The following is a 23,239-nucleotide window of genomic DNA, read 5'->3' on the forward strand; positions in this document are numbered from 1 at the left end:
GTCCTCGCTTGCGAGTGACGCTCACGTGGTTGATGTGACAGACATTGGGTGGTGGGTGCGGCATTGATAGGATGACGCTTAAGTGAAAAAATATGTTTAATTTGAAACGATGATTTGATTTTGCTGTTGGCTGCGCAACTAAAATGGAGATGAAAACAGGGGGGAGCGTAACTCGAAGCCAGAGCTTGAGGTTTGAGCAGCAATGATTGTAATCGGATTCAGGGTACGATAACATTTCGCAGTTAATAAAAACTCATCGGTTCTCATTTGGGCGACTTGCGAATCATTTATTTCCGACGTACGGCCACGATGGCAACATTTTTGCAACCTCTTTTTGAAAATTGTTAACGGAAAGTTTGTTATCGTGGCCATGCAACTTCAGGTTAGTTATCGGTTTAATTGCTTTACCTTTGATAAGGTATTTTGTTAACAAGAAAAAAAGTGAAAGATATATTGACCTTTTTGACTTTCCTTCCAAAAAATGAAATGATATCTGATCCATTTTGTAATCAAACTTTCACGCAATTATCTTTCCGATAACATCAGCTTCTTAACGTTGTTATATAACTCTGCTCGGCCTAACAGTCCGGTAGTTAGACTTGACCTTTGTTTTTACATTTGTCCATCGGGATCCCAAAACTGGAAGACAAATGCAATGGCGGCGCCTGGCCAAGGTGGAGGTGAATAGATAAAGTTCTTTCGAGCCAAGGCGGAGGATGGTCAGCGTCCAGGTCGGTCAACGATAAGATTACTCATTTAGCGACGCGCGCGCCCGCGCTTTACGGAACCCCTCAATTAGCGTAAATCTGGGTACGCTATGTGCACGGTCCCTTGACCCTTCGTCAAAGGTCAACGCCAAGAAGTTCTGCATAATTTCCTCGGATCTTTTCCGTGGATCTGAATTTTCGAAATACCATTCCAGAGCGAACACGGGCAGAAAGGAGAAGGCAGAAGGAAAAGGAACTGAGGAATTCCTCGGCCGCCATTTTCCATTCCCATGATGTTCACAAAACTCCCGCATTCCCGATGTTACGCCGGAAGTTTGGCTGCTTTTAAAAGCGAACGCGAATTCCAATTGTCGTGATGTACCGCCATGGGGCCTCTCCCGGTTGATGGTGACCTGGTTTCCCGAAAGGAAAACAAATCCCCAGTTAACCAGTCAGGCAACATGCTGCCGTCGGGAAAATCTCGCCTACTGCGAACTGGCGTTTCCGATACGATTGCCGATCTGCCGACACTAATGAATACGGTCGCGAGAAGTAGGCGAGAAAAAAAAGGGATAAGCAAGAACCGCGAAGGCTCAATCCAAGTAGACCTCGGAGAGGAAGGGTCGACCGATTTGGGACCGAAACGAAGGCAAATGGGTTCCAACGCGGAGCATCTTTCTCGAGGGATTTTTTTTCCTCCATTTTTTACATTTGTTTGTCCACAGCAATTCCACTGAATCTCGTAATCACTTCGATACCGCTCGGGCTACAGGGATCTCCACGGTTGGCACATTTCGTCTTAATAGCGCTTCCCTTTCCATTCCTCCCTCCTTCACTTCATTTGCTTATGGCGCAGCGGTTGTGGGCCGTGTGATTGATGACTTTAGGAAATGTTTGCTAAGCCGAGAGCCGAAATCTACATTATCAATGTTTTCTTTTTCTCGTTTCATCCTCTTCCCGCCTACCATTTCGGGTTCGGGCGCGGTTCGTCTCGCGGCACCACCAGATGAAATCGTTGAGTCTCACTCACCTGGATGATATCGAGCGGCAGGCAACGACACCGACCATCATAACTAATGATCCTCACTTGCGCAAGGTACGTACCTAAGGGGATGTAATTGCTTCTTCTTCACCGCGGGCTCGGCCGTCAGCCTCGCCCCGTCCCCGGGGGGACAATGTAGCTTACGTTGTAGTCTGCTTGTTGTGGAATGTTGCGTTTTTTTTGTTTTGTTGCTTTATGGATAGTAGTGTAATAGACGTGTAGAGAGAGACGTGTGCTCCAATAAATTGTGACTATCTTCATCGGTTCCTTCGGTTCCTTCGGGGCTGCGGTCATTATCCTGATGGTGACACCATTCCTCCTCCTGTTCCGTGGCACACGTCGACATGTGCGCATTTTATGCCGCAACTGTGTAGTGCTCAACTTCTGGCAGTACAAATAGACACAACGGCATTCAGTGCCTTTATTTATCTTGCTTGGTATCCCATGAATCGGGGAACAGTTACGTGCCAGGTCAATGCGATAGGCCAGCGATCTCTCGCGTGTATAGCATATATACTTCTCGCCATTTTATTGGAACCTATTGAGTGAGTGAGCTGAGAGAAGTGCTCCTGAGAAGCGCGATTATAGCTTCTATCCCATACCGGATTATGATGGTTCACGTTGTGGTTCGACTGGAAGTCCGCGTGAGCCCTGGGAAGCCATTGACGTCAGATTAGTGGCACACGAGTAACCAGCAAGTAGAGTAGCGCAGTCAGCGCTAGTGCCAGTAATTTACCAAGAAAGCTTGTAAAACTTTAATTGAATCTATCGAGCCGAGTGCGTGTTCATGGGTCTGGGACGCGAGCGGACGCTTCAAGCTACGGCAGCGAGTACAACACTCCACACTTTACCGCGCATAAGAACCAAGTCCAATGTCACCATCGACGTAAAGGATTATCGCCCATTTATCCGTCGCCATTTCTGGGATTATAGTTACGCGCCGTCCGTTTCCTTTGTTCCTCCCATTTAAGCTAACGCGCAAAAGCTCCGAGGTTCTTCGACCGAGAAACGAGCTATTTTTACACCACCACCACCAGCAGCAGCGCCTTCCCTTGTACGTATGTAACCTTGATGTAATCATCTCTCATCGATATACGTCGTCGTCACATCACGTCATGTGACGACATGTATCTGTGTGTATGTGTGTGTGTGTGTGTGTGTGTGTACGCTGTGACCGAGTCCCAGTTCCGGGAAAATATGCTATACGCTGATGGTAGCACAATGGTACAGCTCGCAACAATGTTTTTGAGCTGCCTTATGGTACGGTCGTCGTATCGAGGCTGGTGACCTTCTTTTCATCGGAAGTCCTATTACCCCATCTGCAGCATGGTCTCCACTCCGGTAGACCAGACCAGTGCCTGCTTTGTCGGTCGATCGTAATCAGACTTTAATCAGTAGAGCCACTCCGGTAGGACCTGAGGGCCTCAGTTCTTATGGAGCATCTTATGGAGGAACATGATGGACACAAAGTTGCCGCGTATGCTTTACTCACTCACTTCTTTTTAGTTTTATTAAAACGTTTTAAAGACCAAACGACCCCTTCAGGGTTTGGGGCTTCAATGTTGCTTCATTCCTGTGGTTCAATGACTTAAATTGTATTTCATAACGTACCAGTTTGTAGCTCTGCCCTCTACTGCCGAGCTACTGCTGCCACCTGTAGAAGAGAACCATTTCAATCATTCACATTTGTTGGAAAAGTTACCAAACTTACCAGTGTAACATTGTGTACCAGCAGCAGCAAATGGGGGGGTCGATGATGCATATTTCATTATGCAGCTGTTGCTATTCCCAGACCAGACCTTTCGCTAATACTTCTAACAGCGAATCCGGTCCGATACCGTATAGCCTGTGAAATAGTTTATTGTTTGGAAACGCTTTGATCGTCGCTCCTGAAGAGTCCTCAACTTCAACGCTTTACCCAATCACGCATACTTACGTATTGAACAACAGCATAAATAGATGCTACGCTTTGCTGTTTTCTGAACCGGCCGTTCATAGTTGTAGAGCTCTACATTAATAATCAATGTGAGAAGGTATGTCTGAGCTGGATAGTCAGATTTTAATCAGTCCCAAATTCTTCATTTGGGTTAGGATTAGATTTCACATTTTTTGTTTTCAATATTTAAAAAAATAAAATTGTTATTATGTTTTTGAATTATGACAAGATTACTGTACTGTTCATCTGATTTTAACTATTGAAGTATCTAAAAACGTTAAACACATCAACTGTAGAAGACGATGTATTATAACGAAACAGATTTAATAGCATCAAAAAGCATGTTGTTGGATCTTATCTTAATTTAAAAAAAATTATATTGTCGACGCATCAGCGCATTTCATAATCTACAAAGATGCTAATAAGAAGGACATTTGGAATGACATTTACTACCGCGATAGTCCACAATAGAAGCTCAATGGAATTCCATTCCTAAAACTAAATTTTATAAACAAAACGAATTGTGCTATTTCCGTAGTTCTTCGCTTGATGTCCATTATTGTTCTGTGTGTTTCTGTATGCCTCCAATTTAATTTGCGGTATTACCTAGTAGTGACTAGTATCTACGTTGGGTTGTATAGTAGCTATTGTGTTTATGTGTTTGTATACGTCGTTGTAGAATGAAGGAGTGTTTGCAGATGATTAAATTATCTTGCCCTATCTCTCTTTCTCTCTTTCTCTCTCTCTCTCTCTCTCTCTCTCTTCTCTTTTTTCTGTATCATAATCCCTATCATCTTGATTCTTTAATTTTGCATTTGAAATTCGTGATCTTGTTTCTCTTGTTCTGTTTTGCGTTTTCGATAAAATTCCATTCTTAAACAATAACAAAAAAACCACTTACCCAAACCTGCGACTAAACTGCGCAATACGGACTGCACGGACTGATCGGTGTATGTCTCGGCACCACCCGCAACTGTCCTGCTGTCCTCAGTATGACAATTCCGATACGTCAAACACGTCGATCGCCTCGGTGTCGGGTGGTTCCTCTGGGTATGCCGTTTCACCCAAGGACGTTTGCCTGACGGTCACCTCCGGCACGGCACTGATCGACATCAGCAACAGTGGTGGTGGTTGCATCAATCCGGCCTACGACAATGGGGACATTCCCGGTCGCGACGGTCATCCTACGGGAGATCTGGCGGACGGTGAATCGTCATCGCTGGCGTCCACCGGCATCCTGCCATCATCCACCGATAGTCAGGAGCAGTCAGGAGCGTACGCCAAGTCCGCCCTGACCACCACCAACACCAGCTGCACCACCACCACCTCCACCACCTCCACTGGCACCGTTTCTTCTACGCTCAAGAAGAAATCCTCATCCTTCCTGCACCGGGAGCGCAAAAAACCGGTGCTCACCCGCAGTCAAGTGAGTAACGAATGGTCGTCGTCGTCGTCGTCGTCGTTGTCCTTGGTGTTTGTGGTGACTAAGAATGGGCCGTTGTGGTGGGGCCAATTCGAGTTTAAGAGACGTTTTTCAGGTGGCACCACAAAGCAGTGCAATCCTGCGACGAAAATACTTTTAAAATGAAGTTCTGCAGCGAATTTATTCTCCTTTAAAAACAGTCCCATTAAGTTAATCCAAAATACTACTATTACAACTAACCTTATTGGTAAAACGATGCAATACACACGTTGTATTGGTGTATTGTAGTAACTAAATCTTTTAGTCAAGCGCCTCTGTACCTGTATCTTACGTATCGCATACCGAGAATGCAAAACAAATACGTTACTCAACTCTGTCCGCTTAATCTTCGAGCTCACTTGCGACTCACACACACTGTAGATGCAACCGTACATTTTTCCCCTTCGTAATCCCATCTCGGACTCGCTCGCTGTACAAACCAATCCACGATAAATGAAACTAACAGCCTCATTTTTTTATGTTTCTTTTCATCTCCCTACCACCCCGGTTCCCTGGCCTGGCTTTCCGGTTACAATTGCGCCGACGACGACGACGACGACGATGGCGAATCATAACATCACGGAACCTGCACCTGCATCCTGGCTGTTGCCCGTTGGAAAATGAATGCAAAACAACGAAACAAAAACGCAATTACAACAACAACAACAACAACAAAACTCCAATTCCTCCAACGGGCGCGTTTGGACGCCATTAAAACTCGTCGCAGGTTTCCAGCTCGGAGTACTTTTCCGTCTGCTTCGAGAGTGATAATAACGATCCGGGTATACCCATTCCGGCCACCAAAGGAGTCAGCCTTGCGTAAGTATACCCGGGTGTACCAGGTGCACTCGGTGCGGCATCGGTGCGGGACCAGCAGCTCCGTGTGGTGTGGTGCGGTTGGTTCATAATTTTTGTGCGCATTAGCACAAAAGGACACCTTGGCCACAGGGTTGTGTCATAATTGTGGCCATACCAGTTTTCGAATAGTTCTACAAACCGGTAAACCTTCTATTGCCGGTGCTCGTGATGGCCCACGGTTTTTGCTGGCACACGGCTGGCTGGCTGTCGTCCGGATCCGCCGCCGTTTTTGGAGTTCCGCCAATCCGGAACAAAGAGGATGTAGCAGCATAACATTATGTGAATAGCACACACCATCCATGCTCATTTGTGTGCTACCGCCCTCGTATCTGTGGAGGCACATGTTTGCCAAAAACCTAGTCCTGGCGTACCAACCATCAGCACCGTTCATTGCTCCGAACACAAACACCGCGGCGAAACAACGCGGTGGCATTTCGAGGACGGGGATTCTCTCTCTCTCTCTCTATCCGGCGAAATGACTTGTGTCAACAAGGACCCACTCACGGCGCACTTTGCCTAACGATGGCTCGATGCTCCCTTTACTGCCTCCGCCCATAACCACACTTTTTTGTCACTCAGAACTCAGTCCCACTCGCTCGCCTTGGCCGGGAGTCTGGAAGGCTGGAAGTAAATTAAATGAACGCCGTCGAGGGTCGCATAAAAAGCAAATGGTGCCGACCGAACGGAACGGAGAAGTTAAATCAAATAGCTTGTTTCACGTTTTCGGGAGGTTGTCGATTCCAGTGCTCTGGCCCCGGTCTGGCCCTGGTCTGGCCTGGCCTGGAACGGTACGCATAAACTCGTCGCTTGACAATCGTGCTCCTCGAGCTTATATTAATTGCGGCGGAAGCACTGTGGGGTACTTGTGGTCCCAAGAGGGTGAGCAGAAGAAGAGGACGGATGTGTAAACCACGTAACCGAGGTTTTATGGGAAGACGTTTCTAAAATATAAATTGAAAAGGAGAAAGTTATGACACTTGGCATGGCGGAAATCCTATTCCGGAGTTCCGGAGTGCCGCACGCGCATCACCGTGCGGGTGCTGAAATCCCCCCCGTTTTGGGAAGTTTGATGATGAGGCATAATTAATGGTCGATTGTTTCTGATGTGAACAATGTAACGAACTACCAGCTTTTATCACTGATACTCAGCCACCAGCAGGAGCAGCGTCGTGAAATGTAGCATATGCTGATAGGTGCATTCTAGAACCTTTATAACCACTTGGTGACTTCGATATTACCATTTAAATGGGGTTTTGTGCTTATCGAGATACGATTGAATGGTCATGTAAATGATATGACAATCGAGTTGTTGGAAACGTGCAGGACATTTTGTTCGCCGAATTTTTACTTCAATCGTTTCGTCCTGGAAAGCAATTGCTAGCAAATGTACTTAAATCCTGCACCAGTTAGAATCTGGACGCACAGAATAGGGCATATCTCAGCTGAAAAATTACGTAAAACGAAAAGAAAAGTGTCATTATTATTACCTTTCAGAAGAAATATTGCTGAAAATTATTCATTAGTTTTTTGTATGATTATTGAATATTTTACTTTGAGACCACTTAACATTTTTTGTACAGTATTACCAGTCACCTCAATTGCTGTCAGCTGGTTTTTATACATGTTTGATCTGTTTTTTAAGTTTCCTTTTGATAATTGTTCAATAAAAATCGATTGAACGAAATGCATTTTAGTGGATTGATAGATTCCTATGAAATAGACCTATTTGGTAATGAAAAATTAGCCCCATACTTGCTGTTCACGCAGCTGCCTAAATCATGCCAAACTTACACAAAATGATGGATAAATGAAGGATAAAATCCTTTTCTGTAGATGTAAAGATGTAAAAACAATCCTTTTCCGTAGACACTCTTTTCTTGCATAAATTTCGATTGAACGTTGCCCCAATGATGAAAATATTTGATTTGTCGCCACAATTTCAGATCCCATGCCAAATCATCATCTTACGGGAAAATTTATCTACATAAATGAACAAAAACCGTCCTGCAGCATTCCCTCTATCATTGAAAAAGTCAAATTTGTTGCTCGGTATTTATTGAAAAGCATTTTTACCAGTGTTCGATCGTTCATTAAAATGCATGGTTTGAATTCGGTCAACATTTTTTGGTATGATACGATCTCAAAACTTCTTACAAAAATATTTTAATAACTGTAATGTCGCGATCATGTTTGTTTTTGGTTTGGGAAACGCAAAGAAATCCCAAGATTGTTGAGAACCGATCAACTCCTTTTTGTCTATAGAATGGGTAACAAATACAAATTTCCGGTTGTTTTATTTTGCAACATTTAACTATTTTGCAACACTAACTTTTAAATATGGTATTTTGAGCTGAGTTTAGAAGTTTCAAGAATTTTCAGAAGGAGAAAGAAGAATTTTCAAGGCTTTTCCTCAAGATAAATCTGGGTTCCATAGTGAGTGTACAGACCTTCGTTTCGCCTTTTGCGATTCATCGGCGATAACTTTATAAGACGTGATTAAATTTTCACCAAAAAGTTATTACTAAACAATTTAAAACTCTATCAACAGAATTGTAAAGTGACCAATAGACGCGCTGTACTGATTAAAATCGTGTGTCCAGATACTAATTGGTACAGGCTTTAGATTCAAATAAAAGCTCTTCGCCAGTTCCCTTTAGCTAGTTCCGACGATTGCATGCTTGAAACAAAGTCGAAGGAACTGTCCAAAGGAGCATGGTTGATAAATTTAATTTTCATTTACTGCTATAATAATTCGATTGCTTGGAAATTGTATTACTTACAAATTAATGGTGGACAATCTTTTTGAAAATTCTTAGATGCTTAGAAATAAGATCCAGTTATGAACAATAACTGATTCAATCTGATTGTAATCATACATTTACTGTTAGTGTGTTTGTTATAGATAAACATTCAGCAAAAGATTAAGTTGAAAATATTATAATATAATAATTTTATACATAGTAATCCTATTAAACCGCACGAAATGTCGTTTTAGAATCAATTAATTTAAACGAATACCAACCAGATAAGAAGAATTCAGAATTCTTCCCCTTTCTGATGATTGATCTGTTCCATTCTGTTCCTATCGATCCTAACAAATGTCTCTCCTCTTCCAGCGAATCTTTACGTGCCTCACTGTCACGAAGAAGCCTCAGCTTCTCCCAAATATATGTTATCGACAATGGCTTTAGCAATCCACACGAGACCGGTAAGTGTGACCCCTCGGTGCTATTGTTTGTGGCATCCAATGCCAATGCGGTCCGGCCCGGAATGATATGCATGGTTCTCATTCTTCGTTCGTTCTTTCTTTTCCATCGGGGGGGATTCCGGGGTTTGGTTTTTGCGGCAGGTGCACGGTACACGGAACCGCTGGACGCAAACATGGACATCTCGTGTCTGGCCGGTCGTACCATCATCGTATCCGAGCGTGATAGCAGCGTGGCCGGACGGCGTAGCACCGGTGGTCACATCACGCTGCAGAAGGCCGCCTCCGTCGGCAACCAGCCCTCGTCCGCCATGATGATGTCGTCGACGACCAGCAAACTGTTCACCTCGACCTCCACCGACGACAACTACGACCAAAGCCCCAAAGCGTCGTCGGCTTCCGGCAAACAATCGAAGCAGAAATGGACAATACCATTCGGATCGAAGGTAAGTGGAAGCGGTCTAGCCCCGGCTGACTCAAGCCTCCCTCAAGTGTTCCATTCCCTGACTCCCGAAAATACCTGACCGACCGACGGACCGATTGTCGCTTGCACGCTTGCAGGGACCACAAAAGTCGAAGCTCTGCGAACTGCTGGACAGCTACAATAAGGAAATCCCGAAATCGACGTCTTCCTCCAGCAACTTCAATAATCCCGAGTATGTAGACGCATTAGTTGGCCTTAGAAACTTACCTCAGTGTTGGACCGAGATCGTAAACAGTGCCGGTAAGTCGTGGCCCGGCGACCCGGGGAGTAGCATTGTGTAGCGATAAATCTGATCAAATTGTACCGACCTGCTCCTGGACTCTTCTCCACAACAGGAATGAGCGAAGCGGAAACGAAAATCCAATCCGCCATCTGGGAGCTGGTGACGACGGAAGTTTACTACATCCTGGCGCTGCAGACGGTAACAGACGTGAGTAGCATCCACGACGGTTCCCCTTAAGAAACGCATAAAGAACCATTTTGGGGCCCAACGATAGGGCAAAAAAAAAACATCTGACGACTCAAAAACAGGAACCCGGTCCGGGAGCGAACCGGAATCCTGGCGACCTTTTCTTCCGGGAGTATTTATTTCGCCGATCCTCGGGTGATTGGCCCCGAAAATTTGGGTACGCAGGCTTACACAGTACCGTGGCAAGATAAGATATGTGATCCAATAAGTGGCTTCGGGCGCAAAGTTCTTCGACTCCAAGGTTCGCTCGGGAACGGACCGGAGTTCCGGTCCGGAGCGAAAACTAAACCAACTTGACTGGAAGATTGAAGCAAATGAATTAGTTTGAACTTCTGCCGGATCCCTCATATATATTTTCTGCCTTCTGTGGTAGCAGCTGCTGGAGCTGTCTGGATTTGCTTTCTTGGCAGCTGGGAAGTAGTGGGTTCCTGAGGCAAGGATTAGCAAAGATGGATTCAAATTGTACAGAAGAAGTTTTTCAAGCGGTTTCGGTGGCTTCTCTGGAATATTTTGCTGCTGCTGTTGGTGGTGGTGGTGGTAGTTTATAGGGGGTGCTTAGTACTTCCATGATTAGAATGGAAGGAATTCGCAGACGAGCAGAAAACCTCGGAGAATATTTATGTTGATCGATACTTTTCGGTTGAAATTAGCTACAATGTCTATAGATTGGCTTCGAGTAGAATTATCCCTCCAAGCTGAGTAATCATTATATTAATTGCATTTAGCTTATTGTATATCGCACATGCGAATGTATTATGCGTAAAAAGAAAACATATCTCGTATTTTGTGCTTCATTTTTGTGATTTTGACTGTTTCAAAATGTGATGAAAACTATTTTAGGATAGATAATTATCACTTTTTAAGCAATGGCCGTTCATTTGAAGCTTATATACCCGTTTTCTCCTGTCGCTTTGCAACATGTTGTATGGAATCATTTGAAATTAATTTAAATAAAACATGCTTGTTGATTATTTAATTAAGATATTTCTAGCAAATACTATTTCTAGCCAGGGGGTATTATTAATTCCGTGGAAACCTGTGTATTGTTGATGTATTTGATTCAAACTACACACCCATAAAAAGTGAATGATATTGGGTATCGGCTTTTATTATTATTTAAAACAGATTGTCAATTGTTAACGCGTCTCTACACAAGCTAAAAGTTTTGCTTGCGATGTGGTAATTTTCAAATGATAATTAAAAAAAGGTTCATATAGCATGAACCACTCCATGTAACGTGAGAACTACTACATGGCATGCAAAACATTCAGCATGTGTAGAGACGCTGTTACACTATTCCTTTTTTTCTGATATCATCATTCTCTTGTGAATGATATAATACACTGTCGGCGTGAAGGTCATTTACGCGTCAATACGCGCATTGCACTCAATACGTGAAATGTGATAGCGCAACATCGATCATCACTTGAACAATGCGCTTCATTTGCATTTCTCGTAATCCATTTAATCCGTAGGTTTATTTGTGTTTTTTTAATTGTTGAAATTCACTCGCTGGAGTTTCATTCGACAGTGTTAGCGAACATCAGTGTTACTCTAATGACCAATGAGATGATATGGAAAAAAAGGAAATCACGCAACAACTCCTTTAATATCAACATAATGCCACAACTGGTGATAAGCTTTTGCGGTAGAAAATGTTTTCCAGTTAGAATACTATCGGGCGTTTGCTGGAAATGAATTGTTTAATAGGACTTGTTTCAGTAAACATTACTCCAATTTTCCAAACAGTTGCCCCTCCGCACTGGGAACCAAGGAAAGCAGCTTCTATTATCTGCTGAGCACAGCAGATCACTTAAGCTTCGCGAAACTATTTTTAGATGGCCTCCGCACAGGCTACGGACTCCACTGTCCGGACTGATATGGCACCATGCTGAGGGGAAATAGGTCACGTCGGTTCAGGGTCGAGTCCGATACCACCGGACGTTGATGATCTATCTATTGCTTTCGTCGTCGTGACGTGACATGCTGCTCTCTTGACGAACCCTCATGATTATCGTGTCACCGATTGTACCGTCACGATGAACGATATCAATGCTTTCGATCGTCGTTTTTTTTTTCGTTTTCAAATAAAAATCCTCATTTCAACTTCGATTCCACCCCCCGCCCCTGGGACCCAACCTGTCACTTACGGCGTACGAGACGTGGATGTGCACCTTTTTCAAACAAATTTTCGGCCCAAACCGACGGACAATCCGGGAAACCGGGACATGATCAAATAGCAATGGCCAGTAATGGAATAAATTAGAAAAAAGAAACGATGTTCCTATTCCTAACGCGCCACGGAAAGGTCGAACTTCAGCCCAGGGCCCGGGAATGGAAAGGTGTGCGAACACACGGATAACGAGCCGGACTCTCAATCCGGCGAAACACATCTCAATCCCAGGCGGGGTGGGGGTCCCTGATTTCTCGCACGAATTGTTTTCAATCAGTTTCAGCAAACATGTCCAAGAAGAAAAGGCCAGGGGGTAGGTTGCGTCAAATTTGACAACTCCGCCGGCCGAAGCCGGCCAACCGGATATTGTGAAATGCGGGGAACTTCGGCACCGGAAAAGAGTTCTCCCGGTTGATTGCTGGTGGGCATTTGTGAGGGGAGGGGACTCAAGGATACGCTTTGGAGGAAGGTCACCATACTTCAAACCGCACTTATAATCTCTCCTGCCTGGTCCCAATGTGCTGGTGTTCAGCGAAAACGCGTGGCGTGATTTATGGCCTCATTAAAGAGAGCATCTGCTTAGTGCGTGTGTGTGTGATTGTGTGCCTGTGTGTGTGTCTGATACTACTCTATCGCCGGCAATCGATGCAGAACGATGCGTGACGTAAAAGGTGCTACAGCCTCTCCTTCGCACAACGACCATCAGGTGAAAAGGTAGCAAGCAAAAAAAAAACATCTACTTTTCCGGATGAATGGAAAACACCTTCGTGCCGGATTGTTTCCGGATACGAACCCCGGTCTTCCGTGTCTACCTGTCTAGTTACTGCCAATCGCAGCACCAACCCCCCCTCCCTTCCATCGTTCTCTCCGATACCGAACATGCATTTACATGTTGCGCCCGGTGCGCGATTGTGTGAATAATTTATTATGGAGAATCGATCCCAAAGATACGCCGCTGATTGCTCCCATCCCTCCATTACTGTTCCAGAGATGCTGGAAAGGGGGAGAGCCAAAGACGCATCGTTAGATAGGTGTGTGTGTGTTCGCCGCGAGCCCCAATTGGCACCTTCTTGGCCATCCGCTTCCGAAGCCAGCCATCCAGCCAGCCAGAGGGGTTTGGATGGATCGATGGTTTCGCAGCTCGTTGCAGTTGGAAGGGCGAACACGAGAAAGGACGACGGTGGGGCCGGGGATTGTTAACGATACGTTTTATCTTTCGCTCCATCTTTGGCCCATCATCAATCTGGCTGCGGGGCTGGAGCTTGTATGCATAATATGTTCATTTTTGAGCGCCAACCAAATCCTATTCTGCTCGCGAGCCTCACACCGCTCGCACCCAATATTGACACACGCACACGCTGTGATCGCTGCGCGGGTGAGTGATCGCTTTTTTGGGGAGGGGGAGGGGTGCCACATAGACATTAGCATAAATTTCATTCGCATAAACACGTCTTTTTCGCACCGTGGTGGGAGGCTCCCCGGTCTCTTCGGAAGCTTTATTGATTCGATACGCTTTTCTATTGTGTTTTATTGATTTACCACTCGAGAAGCGGGGACCAGCGCTAGCAGAGCTGGCTAGCCGAAAGTGCTTTTTACGAACAGATCGAGCGCATTATTGGGGTTCACGGATGGCGGAGCGGAGTGGTGGTGTGGTGGTGGTAAATTTAAAAACGGAAGCTAATGTGCAGTTTGGAACGCAACGAAAATGCTTTTTAAAGCCGTGGCTGAATTACTTTATGAATGTACGCATTTCGGTTGCGGATTCAATGTTATAGAAGAGTCGTTCGGGGGACTTTTTTTTGTTAGTTTCGATTATATGGTTTTTGGAATTAACAGTTTAGGAAACCATTAAAGAACTGCCGCTGATCTGATATTGTTATCGCGTCGATAACCTTATTATATGGTTGAGACACTTAACGCACATTGATAAAAATTATAAAAAGCATCAAATACAGTATGCAAGAAGCGTATCTAGTCTATAATTTGTGTATTGTTCAGTACTACAATTGCTCCACGAATTGGAATAACAATTTCCCATAATTTTGGTCTTGATTCTACACGAATAGCAAAGATTTGTGATGCAACTGGTCTTTCAAATGAGTCACAATTTCTGTACTGGTTATAAAAGATGCAACAAAGCCTTACGAGGCCACTTAGAAGCAGAAAACCGAATGATGCTATTCGAAGTACCACTTTTTTAAAAGCTTCTCATAATGTAACTTTTTATTGGAACATTTAACATTAAATAGTTTGAACTATATTATCAATTTTACAATAGTTTCATTCATAAGCTTGATATTAGTAAGGCCCATAAGTCTACCACCGGCCACGCAATTACAGAACAACAAGACTGATTTCATGAAAATTGCTTAATTGAAGAGCAAAAAAATGCATTTTCGTTGCCCATTTGAAGGCAACTTCTTCCAAAAAACGTATCCAAGAGCCTACATCAATTTGAAACGATAGATATCCATTCCAATTTACAAGTATTATGCACACATTCGATCGCTCATTATTTTTACTAATGTGAGTTACAACCAACACACGACGTGCATTTGCTACGCGTATAAATCCTGCAGAAAGCCCCAGAACAGTATTCTACCATTAGCAACGGCAACTACGACCAACGAAGCTTTACACGAATCGACCGACAGATGATAAGCCAAGTTATCCTGTTTTCGTTTTCCAGCTTTTCCTAGCCTGCTTAGAAGACCTTCAACTGCAAAACATTCTAACCGACATCGATCAGAAGAAGCTGTTCTCCAACATCCGGGACATCTGGGAGGCCAACCTACGGTTTTGGACCCTCTATCTCTACCCAATGGTAAGGCTATACGCACCGAACACACAACCGGGGCTGCGGCAGCAACTAGTCGGTTGGACTAAAAGGCTTTCCGGATGCAGCTGCCACCTGCTTATCATAGAAGCGTTCCGCTCTACCGCTCCGTCACCTAACGGTTACGCGGTATCCTTTCGATTTGCTTTATTTGCAGGTGAAGCACAGCGAGCGGACAAGGGAACCGATGAGCATCTACTACTTCCAGACGGGCTTCGTCAACTTTGCCACCATCTTCACGCCCTACACCAAGTACTGTGCCGAGCAGAGCACCTGCCAGTTCTACTGCAAGGAGATGTACCACAACAATGCCCTCTTCATGACCTACTGTGCCTGGTGCGAGTCGCAGAAGATGTGCAACCGGCTGCGGTTAGCCGACATTCTCGTCCGGCCGATGCAACGGCTCACCAAGTACGGTCTGCTGCTGTCGGCCATCAAGAAACATATCACAGACGAAGCGGAAGGCGAAACCATCGATGCTATGGTAAGCTGCCTCCTGCCTTAAACCTTGTCTAGCATGTCAGCGAGTGTGCCCCTCAGCCACAGTACCTTTGATACTTCAACATCAACATGGCTCGGCTGCGAATTCGTGCGCGATTGATTGCATTAATTCCCCTTTACAACATCGCTTTCCACTTCCCAGATACACTCGGTGGAGGAGTTTGTGGCGGGGGTGAACGCTCATCTGACGACGCGACAGGAAAGCGAACGGCTGAAGGGCATCAATGCTCGGATCGACTGCTACGATGTGGTCGAGGCGAACAATGAAACGCTCGAGCGGCTCGTCAAACAGCATAGCATTATGTTTGACCTTTGCCAGCCGATGCGCGGTATCGACCATGGCCGTAAGGTATTCGTCGAGGGTGACTTAAAGTACAAGGATAGCACGGGAAAGGTAAGTAAACGCCGCTGTAAGGCCCATGCCTATCAGTTTGTTTGTATAATTTGTCATCCACAACTAATGCTGCTGTTATCATTGCAAATGAAGAGGCTCAAGCCTTGGGAATCGATTTACAATCGTTTAACTATTGACATGAGTCAATTTCGATATCGAAACAGAATATTCTGTTATGCAAATGTGGCCACGTCACAGTTGCGGTCAGCTGATTCATGCTGTTCCCCGCGATCCATGGTTCTCGGATAAAGCATCGGGTAAGGCGACGTTTTTGCAATTCAGAAACGGAAGTCCTTTAATTACCAACCGGAAAGCCACATCGTATCGCGGAACCCGGGGACAAGTTGATCCTTCGGATTCGGCCCCGGAGATGGTCGTCCGGGAATGCGGTTGCATTATTGAGGACCCCGTGGCGTTCGCTACCACTGGCGGTTGCTGGATTTAATTTGCTGGAGTCAATAATTGATTTTAACGAGGAAAAATTTAATTTCAATTTGACGCACCCAATAACGTATGTACACAACATACGTGGTTCGTGTCGTTTCGGGCGAACCCGAAACCGTGGGCATCCAGCGTGAAATTGATATTGATTAAAACCATTAGACGCATTATGCTCGCCGGTGAGGGCCTGCGAACGTGCACACACACACACACACACACACACACACACACACACACACATACACGACTCCCGTTGCAACGGTATTGATTTTATTACACTCTTTTACATTGCATATCATACAGAGCGTATGCCATAAATAACAATCATGCATCATTACTCATGGCGGGTGTTATTAATGCGATGAAATAAATATGCAAACCCGGTTCGGTTCGCATATCCTTCAGCAATTACACGCTATAGAAAGTGTCATATTGTACCATGAATATGTCGCGCAAATTCCTGAGGGTTTCTGAGCTGAAAATTCGCTTGCATTTCGTACAAGGTCCGTGGGAGATTCTTGCATTCAATGAAGACGATTGAGAATGATTTTTTTGCGTTGAGCCGGGCGATCGCTCACGAATTGTCAAACAGATTGTGATCAAGTTTGTTCAACCAAAGCAACTGGACTTGTGACTTTACATTTTATAGAAGAGTGAAAAGCAGAAGACATTTAGAGCGAATCAAGTTTGTATTGAAGACAAAGGCTCTTCCAAAGGAAGATTATGCTTTCGGACACGTCAAAAGATAGAAGGATGAGAGTGAATTGGAGGAGTTCAAGATTAGTTTTTCCAGAAAAAGAAGCGGAGTTTTTTCACCTTTATACCAAGTGTGCCAACACACTTATTCTCAGAAAAAAATGAAAACAATTGATGCAGTAATTTCGGAATATTCGACATCATAACTAAATCCTACATAGTGGCAAGAGAAGGCAAAAACCAACCGACCGACTCGACCAAAAGTTAAGAACATGAAATGAAATAAACATAAGACTTCATAAAGAACCTATTTAAGGGGGGGCTTTGGTTATTTCGGGTAAAAAAAGGCTTATTTTTGAATATTTTTTGTGCAGAAACCATTTCTATTTGAATTTTTCAAGTGTATATCATATTAAACGTCAACTTTTCAAGAATGTTTGGTTCTATTTTGGGAAGGATTTGACCAACATTACGTTTATGGCATCCAATTTTAAAAGGCAAGTCTGCGAAAAATGTACTTTTTGCGGTGCCCATCGTAGCTACGTGGCTCATCAGAAACATACAAATCAATATTCTTTTGTTAGATTATAAGTTTATCCAGGTAGTCCCGACGAGTTTATGTTATATTTCCAATTTTTCGATTTTTGGCAGATTTTTGAAGTTGAAAAAGTAATGCTTTTTTCGATGTTGCCTCAAACAACTAACTTTACATAATTTAAAAAAAATCATTTAAAAAAAAGTATCAACATTTTTTATAAAAACTCGACGGGGCTACCTGGCAAATTGTGCACAGAATGTCTGTTCAAAATATCAAATCGATCGGCCCAGTAGTTTTTATGCTACGATGGGCACCGACTTTGAAAACGTTCCTTTTTTTCCGTTCGGTTTTTGGAAACGCGATTCAAAGTAGCGAAATGCATTAAGCCTTGTATGAACGGCGGATGTTCAAACATCAATATCTTGGTCAGTTTGGGTTCGATTGATCCCAAAATTTTACACTGTACTCTTAAAAGGATAAGCACTCATTAAAAAAATGTAAAAAGTAAATGCGAAAAATAAAATAAAATACCGAAGCCCCCCTTAAGAGCTAGATTGAATCGAAGATGGGGCCTTCATCAAATGTGTAACAAAGCGTTTTGCAATAGCTATCGATAACAGTGAGTGTGAGAAGATGTATCATAACTTCTTGTAACTAGTTTAAACTGGTTTAGCTCACATTATTTAACACAAAAACATTTCAGGGACACTCGTACAGGAAAAAAAATTACAAAAGCCTACATAACATTACACAGAAAAGGCATCAATCACCCGGTCCATTCATGCTTACCAACTCATTTGCTTCCAGATGGATGTGCACTGCTTCCTATTCACCGACTTTCTGCTGGTGTGCAAGAAGACCAAGAGCGACAAATTGAAGGTGAGTCAAATGAAGTGCTTGAATCCCGGCAGCTTGTAGTGTCCGCCGGTAGGCAAAGAAAAAGGAAGACCGCCATCCTTTTCAATTCCCGGTCCTTTCAATGCAATGCTCCTTCGCCATAATTAAGGCGCGTAGCTCTCTACGCGTTGAAAGAGTGTAGTAACACTGGTTCCTGACAGCAACAGACCGGGCTGACCCCGGTGAAATTACTTATTAATTACCGTCGCAGAGCAAGTTTGCAACACTACACACGCACCTCAATGTTCCCTGTTCCGTGGTCGTGGTGCGTGAGCGCGAATGCAGTGTACAACAACATAAAAACCAGTAACAGTGGCCGGTGGCAATCGCAGAGACAAATTCGAATTAAATGCAATAAGCAGCTTACAGCCGGGCGGACAGCTGAGTCACACGCTGCACCTTCGGGGCCCGAACCGAATGGAAACGGCTGGTTATCCGTGGCAGCCAGCTGGCCATGGCCGTTATGAAATAATGGCCAAAGTTCGCACACAGCCGAACAGAGTATGCAGAGAAGAAGTTTAATTAGAGACATAAACACCCCGCCCGGGGCCGGGGCAGAAGTTTGTAAAATGCAATATAAACGGTGAACTTCGATTCATCTGGCCCTGTTTCTCTTAATACGTTTCTAATTATCAAAGTTTTGGTCGCCTCGCCGCGTGCTCTTCTGAGGTTTTAGAATTTACTGGAGAAAGGTAAAAGAGTGTGGCTTGTACGCGATGCAAAAAAGTTTAAAATGCGTAAAAGAAAAGAACACATAAAAATACATCTCTTCGAGCATGAATTTTTTTTTTATGTGAGAAAAACTCTTTCTTACACGGCCCCACGGCAGCAACGATTGTGTGGAAAGCGAAAAATTGTTAATTGCTCTCTTTACCTTTATTATTTCTTCATCTTCATTCAGATCGTACGGCAACCGTACATGACGGATCGTTTGATAGTGCAGCTGAAAGATCAGGCACTGTACTGTTGCTACCTGAACGAGCTGAATATGGTGGTGGCGGCGTTTTCGTTGCAAAGCCCCAAAGCGCAGCATTGGCACGATTCGATCACGAAAGTGAAACATATCTACAACCGCATGAAGCAGGGTGCCTTCAGCGATGTCCGGCAGTACGGCAACATTATCAATATCAGCAACAGCTGCAACAACTCGACCAGCAACAGCAATATGAACATCAATAACGATAACCTAAGCATCAAAAAGTCTCCGCTGAACAGTTCCATCGGTAGCCGGGTGAGCAGTCTAAACAACAGCCACAGTGGTTCGGTCGATCTGAACGAATCGAAGCAAGTATCGATCGATTTCGAGAAGACGAACTCACTGTCGAGTGACGAGGGTGCAGGTGCGGGTGCAGGCATCGTCAACAACAGTGGCGGTGGCGGTGGTGGTGGTGGTGGTGCATCCGTTGGTGCGGCGGCGATGCTGATGATGAATCCCAAGTATGGTGCCATTCCCCCGGGGGGCACCAGCCGGAAGCCAAAGAACACCGTCAGCACGATGCAAACGAAGTCCTCCAACTCGCTTACCGTGCAACCGTACAGTGGGCTCGGTCACAGTATGCCAAATTTGAATTTAAACTCCATCCAAAATAGGTAAGCACATGGTACGGGTTTCGTATATCGGGTTCATAGAAGAGGGTTATATGCATATGCAATCTGCTCAACTCAATGGCACTCCTTCATGAGTTCATTCAGTAGTCCCAGTGACCCAGTGCAGATGTCTAGCGAAAGGCTCTATGAGCCGCAAACGGTTAGCAGATAGCTGAAAATAAATGAATGATTTCAAATCTAGCTTTGTTTACAGTAATACCCTATCGGTACCGGGATCTACCAACAGCCAGTCGCACTCGGGTATGGTGCTGCTATCGCCTAGTCAACGAGGTATTTCGTATCCACCTCCATCGCCTACAAGGTACGTTTATCGCTTGTGCTTTTCAATTGATGTCCTTTAGTTTAAATTGTTTTCTTTTTGTTTCTTAATTTCACACATTTTCCCTAGGTCTATCAGCCATTCTTGATATTCCAAGAGATATGTTTTAAGTTTTACTCAAACGCTTTACTCATGTGTTTGCCGGATCGAAGTTATTTCATAATATTATTGTAATGTAAGTATTTCGTTTTCTATCATTTCTATTTTCTTGTATTGTTGAATTTATTTCGATTTCTCAAGACACAGTTCAACCAAAAACCCTATCGTTTTTTCATCATTCTGATTATTTTTAATAAAAAAATATTTTTATCAACACTATCATTCGAAAGAGATTTATTTTCTATTCTTTGCAAAATTGAATAGTTCAATTATTAGTTTTTGTTTGTGTTTTTTTTTAATTTCAAACTTGATTTTTTCTGCCTTTTCGGCAAGCCTTAATTATCAACCTAAGCTTCGTGAAAATCTTCAAAACTGTATCTTGTGAAGGTCCAGCTCTTCTAGCACGTATTTCTATTTACTGGAGTCAAGAGGGTTCGATACAGTAGATAGAAAAGATTATTAAGTCGACGGATCGTATTAAAATTCGTTTCGTTAGAAACAAATACTGACTCTGTTTTTATCTTTTATTTTATTTTATATTTTGTGAGTCTTTTTATTTACAAAATATTGGCTTTATCTTAATAACAATCATAAATCCGTCACAAACTTCTTGCATATAAAGTATCTATTATAAACTAGATAAAGAATTGAATATTTTTTCATAACCTTACATGTATCTTATTCGAATAATCAAATGAGTTCACTGACTTTCGAATCAATTTTATGATTTGTTGGTTTTCTGGATAGCGATAGAAAGTGATGAGAATGAGTACACATTAGCAAAATACATTATCCTCGAAAACGATCCTTCCTACAAAATATTCAAACAAATGCAGTCATCTGAAATGTTGAATCTAATTTTACGCTCACTAGTACCTTCATCATCGGACCAATAACTTCATCGCTCTTATCCGCTTCTCTCTCTCCCCCCGTCCCACCAACAGGGCAACGTTACGCCGAGGATTTGCCTTCTCGACATCGATCAAAAACCCACCGCTAATCAAAACACGGAACGTAACATCGCAGCAAAGTTTTGCGCTCTCGCAGCAGCAGAGCTTCAACTCGGCCACGCTAAATCAACATCCGACGCCGCCACCGCCTTGTACACCCTCGGCATCATCGTCAGCCTCGATCACCAACTCTTGCCATCCCGGTGCTAATGCGATTGCAGTCGGCGTAGTTGCCGGTCCTGTTGCTGCTGCTGCTGCCAGCCCTGGAACCGAACTACTACACAGCAGCCCATCCATGGCAACGCCACCGTCCGGGAATATCTCGTTTTTCAAGCGTAAAAATAGCTTTCAAAGTGTGCCATCGAACGGAAGCTCGGACCACCACACCGGGACCACAGACCGCGGAGGACTGTCCAGCGAAACTTAGGCCGATAGTGGAACGCAGCGAAAAGCTGCGTTCAACACCATCGCCTCGGATTGTTCTTATATGAGTGCAGACGGCAGAGTTTGCGGAAAAGTGAACAAAGTCAGCTTTGCGGTAAACGCTCGGCCGTTCGCTCGGCCCGAAAAGCCGCCTGCTGCGTGGTGTCGTGTTGCGGCCCCAGGAATGCACGGTGCGCGCCTCGAGCAGCTGAAGTTAACAGAGCGTGGAGGCGCGTAACACGCTCAAATTTTTTTTGAACTCCGCCAAACACCATATGGTCGCTCTACATGGAATTGCTGTTCGAAATATGGCGCTGCGCAACGCTCGCAATAGAATCCGATATTTGCGGGCAAACAACCGAGGGGGGGCAGCATCCAATTGCAGTAAACGGGGAAAGTAAAACAAAAAAAACACAAGGATAAAGGCAAACCAAGAACATGAAATCAAAAACCCCACACTTTTACGCCACCGGCGGGGTGCAATCGCGCACGCGCGCGCGCGCACATCGAAGACGATTGTAACCAGGCGCGGCGCAACTGTATAATTTTGTTGTGAAAAGCAAAGACACACATCACACAAGCCAGAACAAAATAATGCTGTGAAACTTATCGATGATATGCCTGCCTGTTAGCCTCGAGCGCTGCTCGAGCGCTCAACATATTTGGCAAACATTAGTCTCAACTAAGTTCTCCTAATCCTTAGCGAGGTGCCCCAGGTTATTTCCTCCCCCATATTTTAATCCGTAGCTGTATGCGAATGGGACCGCGGGCGAGGGAGGCGCGCCAGGGTGTTAGTCTGTAGTGTTTGATGCGCTTTTAGAACGGATAGCATACTAACTGTTACACTGTCCGTTAACATTATTAGTCGGGGTTTTTTTTTTCATTTGCCCGTTCCACCTCACCTCCCGCCATTAGGCCGATTGTATTTGTCGAGAAGTTTGTTACCTGTTTGTGACGCTTAACGTGTTCGATTGTTTGCTGTAAATGGTAACAATGGCGCCGGGGGTGGGGGTGAGTATTCGAGGAACTGTTGGGCTATTGGTACTACTGCAAAACGCTTCTAGTCACAGTCAGAATTCGGGGAGCATGTGGGGTAAGCTAGGTATGTTCACTGTACATAAGCCGTTGCACAGCCGTTGGTAGCATTGCTCGTGGCTTCCTCGTGGCTAAAGGTCAGCCACACTGTATGCTGATAGTGCAA

The 23,239-nt window shown here is 44.3% G+C and overlaps 1 protein-coding gene across 10 annotated transcripts in view; it reads left to right on the top strand.

The window, feature by feature from the left end:
- Nucleotides 1-23,239, top strand: part of LOC125954159 (mucin-5AC) — a 105,483-nt gene that overhangs the window by 77,550 nt on the left and 4,694 nt on the right. For 8 of the 10 annotated variants that reach the window (XM_049684224.1, XM_049684226.1, XM_049684222.1 and 5 more), the window contains exons 3-17: nt 1,714-1,803; nt 4,677-5,111; nt 5,875-5,966; nt 9,122-9,213; nt 9,355-9,656; nt 9,772-9,934; nt 10,030-10,124; nt 15,026-15,160; nt 15,330-15,656; nt 15,816-16,067; nt 18,550-18,621; nt 19,541-20,229; nt 20,429-20,548; nt 20,636-20,741; nt 21,610-23,239. The exon at nt 21,610-23,239 is cut by the window's right edge. In XM_049684224.1, coding sequence (XP_049540181.1) covers nt 1,714-1,803; nt 4,677-5,111; nt 5,875-5,966; nt 9,122-9,213; nt 9,355-9,656; nt 9,772-9,934; nt 10,030-10,124; nt 15,026-15,160; nt 15,330-15,656; nt 15,816-16,067; nt 18,550-18,621; nt 19,541-20,229; nt 20,429-20,548; nt 20,636-20,654 — 2,883 coding nt within the window. In that variant the 3' untranslated portion in view covers nt 20,655-20,741; nt 21,610-23,239. The remainder of the gene's footprint in view (nt 1-1,713; nt 1,804-4,676; nt 5,112-5,874; nt 5,967-9,121; nt 9,214-9,354; nt 9,657-9,771; nt 9,935-10,029; nt 10,125-15,025; nt 15,161-15,329; nt 15,657-15,815; nt 16,068-18,549; nt 18,622-19,540; nt 20,230-20,428; nt 20,549-20,635; nt 20,742-21,609) is intronic. The other 2 variants (XM_049684228.1, XM_049684230.1) reach the window with 2 other exon arrangements.

Source organism: Anopheles darlingi, chromosome 3 (genome assembly GCF_943734745.1).
Source record: "Anopheles darlingi chromosome 3, idAnoDarlMG_H_01, whole genome shotgun sequence".
In the NCBI taxonomy this organism is placed as follows: Eukaryota; Metazoa; Arthropoda; class Insecta; order Diptera; family Culicidae; genus Anopheles; species Anopheles darlingi.